This window comes from Aplysia californica, unplaced genomic scaffold (genome assembly GCF_000002075.1).
Source record: "Aplysia californica isolate F4 #8 unplaced genomic scaffold, AplCal3.0 scaffold00068, whole genome shotgun sequence".
Classification (NCBI taxonomy): Eukaryota; Metazoa; Mollusca; class Gastropoda; order Aplysiida; family Aplysiidae; genus Aplysia; species Aplysia californica.
The window spans coordinates 605,181-611,180 of record NW_004797338.1 but is presented as its reverse complement, the minus strand read 5'-3'; the positions used below and the strand labels follow the sequence as shown (position 1 = coordinate 611,180).

Genomic DNA, 6,000 nt, shown 5'->3' with positions numbered 1-6,000 from the left:
GGGGGGGGATGTCATATTGGACTATAAATAAAAAGAGTCCTGATACAACCTGCATTTGGCAATATGATCCCTGCATTTTGAGTTCCTGGATGCTCTTTGACATGAGGACTGAAAAGTACAGGATTTTCTCCACCCTAGCCAGTTTGCTTCTCTGACCATGGCCCTTTCTTATCTTTTCATCATATACTCCCTACTGTTTCAGAAGGGATATGTGCGCATACATGCTATCTGCGCTTGTTATGGCTTATAGTGCTATCAGATTTAGCTCAGTTGTATTTTGGATTGTATTTTTGACCATTTGGCTTAATAAAAAATAAAAAAATTATGATTAAGGAACAACCATTCAGATCTTCAGGACATTTTAAGAACATGTTTTCTGTATTTTTTTGTTCCTCAGAAAAAAGATTGAGGAGATAGGCAAGATGACAGCTCTCAATCAGGATGAGATAGTCAGCAACACCAGGACTGTCATCCAAGGGCTGGACACCCTGAAGAATGACTATCAACAGATCCTCAACACCCTATTGTCCTCTATAAAGACCATCAAGAGAGAAAATGGTGACACCAACTTGGTGGAGGAGAAGACCAACATTCTTCAGCGCTCCCTGGAAACCATAGAGCTGGGCCTGGGAGAGGGGCAGGTGAGGTGTTTTCAAATATGTTGCCACACTTTGTACTGCTAAAAATTTCTAAATGAGGCCTTATGGAAGTACATGTCTCTGACAGGTTTGCTCAGTATTACATTAAGCTAAAGTGTGGGCTATGTGGTATATATGTGAAAATGGAAAATATCACTACATGTTTTTCCAAGGTGTCAGACTACGTAATCATTCAAAGATTATAACTTTGTCAAAGTGAAATATGAAAAAAATAATTATTGACTTAAAGATTTAAGTTCTTAAGTTATGTTTTTATCACCATTCCAAGTGGCTCAGAAAGTCATGAGGGGAATGACCAAGAATTGTCAAGCAACATCTTGTGTCAGCTGCTCTTAGCTTGGTGGCCATTGGGGCTCAACCCAGGCACAGTAGATCAATGATGGTTCAACAATATTTCCGTTTTGCAGGTGACTACCAATGGTATTGTATTGAATTTGGTTGTCTTACATTTTGTTAGTATTGTAGAGGGGGTATTCTGTGCTGTTGATGGCGACATATGCTCTAACCATAAGAGTATATAATTTTTGCAGTTACAAGTAATATTATCTTTTTTACTCTGCATTTCTAGATGAGCTTCAAAGAAAAGTATCTTTCCATTCATCCCACAGGTAATGATGGATCTATCAAATTATCTACAAAAGATAGAAGCTGAGAAACAAAAATTACGGGCACAGGTTCGTCGTTTGTGTCAAGAAAATGGATGGTTGAGAGATGAGCTCGCGACCACACAGCAGAAACTGCAGGTATGGTGAACACTATTTTTCAGAATATCAAAGTTCTTAAAACTTTTCACCGGAATTGTTTTATAAGTTGGATTAGTCTTGTCATTTTGTTGGCCCTGGCAGGCAAGGTTAACGCATTACATCCCCTAACTGATCCCAATCGTTTTGATAGGATAGTAAAACATTTACAATCATGATGCATATTTACAGAGTACTTTTGTCTAGATCTAGCAATAGCTCCCCTCGGTCCAGTACCATGATGACAGAAAAAAATATTTTTGAAGAGTATTATGTCGTCGTAGCGATATTTTTGAATTCCGCTTTGGCTCAAGCCAAATTAACTTGATTTCTGTGCATGACTTTTGTTACTAGAATCTTAAGCGTTTGTTGCAAATTATTTGGCCTGTTTGATAGATTAGAGGTATGGTGCCCACCTTTCATACCAGAATGCTTCTTTCAATTTAGAGTTTTTGGGTAAAGAACATACTGTGGACTCCCCCAGGAATTTAATGGGATTACTCAGAAGTAAAAAAACCAACATGATTTACCACATGACAATGCAATTTTGTCCTTTCACAGGTCAGTGAACAAAAGTTGGCAACGCTTGAGGAAGAAAAGAAGCACTTGGAGTTTATGAACGAAATGAAGAAGTTTGATGACTCAGACAACAACACTGCTGCTGTAAGTATTGTCAACTCTAATTTATCAGATATATAGAATGTTCGGGGTTGCATCTAGTACTTATTTTAAACAGCTCAAAGGGTGATTCATCATCATCATATTTTTTTAAAGAAAGAGTTTGCTCCTTTTTTGGGGACTCTGATTTTCTCTGGGTTTAAATTATTCTTTTTGATGTTTTTCTCCCAAACTGTCTAATTGTCCACTCTTCAGTCACTGCCTTTCTGATAGAGGTTTGCTTTAAATAGTCCAAGGGCCCAAAAAGGTTTTAGACATGCCATTGGTTTCAGTAGCTTTTAATTCTATCAGGAGTGTGGATTGAGGGTACCATTGTCTTGCCATGCAGGACACCACTGGTATTCTTTGGGGTTTTATTTCTCTTGTAATTAAAGATAGACTTCATGTAAAGTGGGCATGGTAAATTGAGTCTTGTTTATAGTTCCAAGAGTGGTTAAAAATTAGGTTTGGCCACATGCATTACTAGACTAAGTGTTTGTGGTTGTTTCATTGATCCTTCAGCCACAAGAAGAAAAAGAAGCTGAGACTCCCTCCCAACTTGATGATCTCGGATTCCCTGATGCTGATGATGATGCAACATCACCAGAAGGTAGAATCTTTCTTCTTAAACACTTCCCAGTTCATTTGACTGTTTTCCTGTAGTTGAGATCATTTTGGTTTTATTGGTTATTTTTCATTTTATCATTTGGCCTTTTTAAAGACTTTTTTTGTTGTTGTAGATTCCCTTTTTTTTCTTTTGACATGTTTAGAGGGGTGGGACAAAAAGGCATAGCTGTAAGCTTCTACTGATTTTTTTTTTTCTCCTAGAGGGAGTTATGAGGGTAATTTCAAAGCTACCTTTTCAAATGGGTTTAATATTATTTCATAATACCTTTGCAAGAAGTTATGTAGTTTTTTAATTTCTCGGTGCTACTCTAATGCATCCACATATGAAAAGTTAATTTTCTTGTCTCCTGGAACCTGCTTATGGCAAGCAGCATGCGGACACCCCAACTCAAATTGTGGTTTTAAGTTATTTTAAACTTGAGGATATCAGCGTTGATTTGTTGAGAGGCGGAGAAGTATTTGGTGGAATATTGTGATATTGTTTGAGCGGTGAAAGTTAACGGAGCCACTACCTCATGCAGTGCCCAGAGCAACACAGCTGGTGTTGGATATGCCAGGAGAGGACCCACGTACAGATTCCCTTGGGGTCCCGTCTATCACTCTGACTAATGACCATGGCTACTATGATCCCGGCATGAGTATGAAAAGGCTTCAAGATTTTGTTTTACCTCTACCCCCCACCCGTATCTTACAGTCCTCCCCAGCCCCCTGCCACTCCGTTCCCTCCCACTGTTTTGGGGTTATGGTGCTTTTTTTAATCAGTGTAATTGTGCAATGTAACGAGAATTTGTCTACAGCATTGAATCTTAGAATTTGTGGGTTTTCAAAGAGTTTTCATGTCATTGTTTTTGTTATTGGTTAAAGGTGTTAACATTTTATCATTCCCATTTGATTATCCTTACAATTTTTTATCAGTTTCCCTCTTATTCCACCCTTTCATTCAACTATTGTTTTTGAGGTCTCGATATCATATATAGAAATAATATCTAGGATTGACATTTTTTTTTCTTTTCGTGAATGCAGTGTAATAATTTGGGGTTACAGTTTTACTGGTAATTAGTAGTACCTTTTCTTTTCTACTTTATAGACTTGAGCATAGACAGGAAATAAGATCTTGATACACATTATATTTATTGTTGTTGCAGAACAGTGGATTTTGCTGAAACCGAAATTTACAGGACCGCCAGATTTGGGAGGAGGGGGGGAGTATTTTTTATTTAGAGAAGGTTGCTCAAATTGCAATGATTGTCAACAGCGTAGAGTTGGGAATGCTATGCTTGAGTAAATATAACTATTTGAACGTTCTTTTTTCATCTACTTCTTTTAGTAACTGTTATTTGAACTGCAGGCTTGATGTATTTTGCTTTCTCTTCAGCATTGTCAGTTTGCTCGCTCTGTGAAATAGTTACACAGAACGAACGAAAAACTGCTCTCTCTGTTGTTAGTCTAGACAAGTGAAAAAACCTAATGTCAGTGATGTCATGAAACACATCACATGTGATCATGTGCTTGTCTGTCGGGGTCTTTGTGATCAAGCTTTGTAGAGACAATAGGCCACGACCAACCGAGGTCATGTAACAGATGTGTATTGGCTGGCTATCCTTGCTTCACTAGATATATACACAGTGGGTGGGCTTTTTGATGTGTTCTACAAACATGGGTAAACAGTACACTGGTGATGTCTTTATCTCTGGCAGGCGGTTGACACATGCGTTCTCGTGGTTTTTTTCCCTGTGTGGCTCTCTTGAAACGCTAATGACTTGTTGATTTGCATTACTCGAGTTGAAGATCAGTCGACAAAACCCACGTAATTCTTTTTGATTTACAAATGAGAGCATTGGGGCTAATTGATAGGATTTCTACAAAGACAAAGAAGAGAAAAAAATCGGGAATTTTATTTTCTTGCAGTTTACCAGTTTTCGGAGTAACAGTGTTCGGTTTAAGCAGACTCCACTGTGTTTCAGAGGTGTCGTTAATCAAAAGTTAATGAGGTCTTAAACAAGTACAGTAAACATCATGGAGCTGGAGTAGTTGTATTGATAAGAAACAGTTAAGTGAGAGAGTTTGATTTCAATGGTTAAGATTTTTTTTTCATCATTGGTTGAAGCATTAGAAAGTTAGTTCCATATTTTCTGTGGTTTTGATTGATAATAATATGCCTGAAGTTTAAAAGGCTGAATTCTTGAAATTAGACTCCAAAGTCTTTGGCTTTTTCTGGGGCGGTTTTCTGCTCTTCTCTTCCCCCCTTTCGGTGTTCTGTAAATTTTGGTTCCTATTCTCCCTCTTTGATTAAAAAAAATTAATGTCATTCATTGATTTTTCTCTTTTCAACTTCCTTCAAATTACAAATTAATAGCTTTCCCCTGTGGGTATCCCTGTTTTGTTTTTGACCGAAAGCTGTTGTATGTTTTAACTTTTGAACACAAATATGATCCATGCATAATAATCTCATTCTTTGTTCATAACAAATTCCACATTTATTGAGTTCCCCTTTCCATCCCAGCTCATCACCCATTCTTTCTTGCTATGCTCTTCTGTACTTTCTTTAGAAATGATTTAGAAATGTAGCTGACTTGTCATTTATATAAGATATTAAGGGTTCAGAGATTGCCTTTCACAGGGTTTTTTGGGACTGATTCAACACTGTTAGTCTTACCATTTTGCCCCTTACATTTACTGCTTTGTCCATGTGCAGTACCATCCATCTTTGCTAACTGTCTGCGTGACCAGTGTTTCGTGTCACACCCCACTTGGTACAGACGGTATCTTTTTGGATTTTCCTTCTTCATGCTCACTCTAAGATAACCCGCAATCAGACGTGACTGCAACTAGATTCTAGAGTGAATCTCTTTTCCATTCATGATTATTCGAACATTGTTCGTCAAATATTTGCTTTTATGATTTAAAAAGAACCAAGCAGGTATGATTTTTTTTAGGGCGTAATGCAGTGTAGACTGAGATTGTGTTGTGGCTGAGCCAGAGCGTCTCTTTGAGAGAAAAGGGAAAAGACCAGCAGCCTTTTTGGTCTTTCACTTTTTTTTAGTGATTAAAAAGAAAAATCCTTTTATAAAAAGCTTACTTGGCCATGTGTTGACTCCTTGTAGAACTGAATGAGAAAAGTTAAAAGAATCTAGGGCATCTACTGAAAATAAGTGATGACATCCTTGAAATGAAAGGACCTTCTTGTCCTGTCTAGTTATTGGTTTTTGCACTTGTATTAAGGTCCATGTTATGCTGTATACAGTATAAATGTTTGTGACAGTGGTGAAGAAGATGTTATACAGGCAAAAACACTTGTGTGTCCCTTCCTGTACGTT

At 37.6% G+C, this 6,000-nt stretch overlaps 1 protein-coding gene across 13 annotated transcripts in view; it reads left to right on the top strand.

Moving 5' to 3' along the window:
- The window catches only part of KLC2 (kinesin light chain), an 80,206-nt gene that overhangs the window by 29,679 nt on the left and 44,527 nt on the right, over positions 1 to 6,000 (top strand). For 12 of the 13 annotated variants that reach the window (XM_035968569.1, XM_035968564.1, XM_013079904.2 and 9 more), the window contains 4 exons: positions 398 to 641; positions 1,268 to 1,402; positions 1,961 to 2,062; positions 2,579 to 2,666. In XM_035968569.1, coding sequence (XP_035824462.1) covers positions 423 to 641; positions 1,268 to 1,402; positions 1,961 to 2,062; positions 2,579 to 2,666 — 544 coding nt within the window. In that variant the 5' untranslated portion in view covers positions 398 to 422. 13 annotated transcript variants of the gene reach the window in all.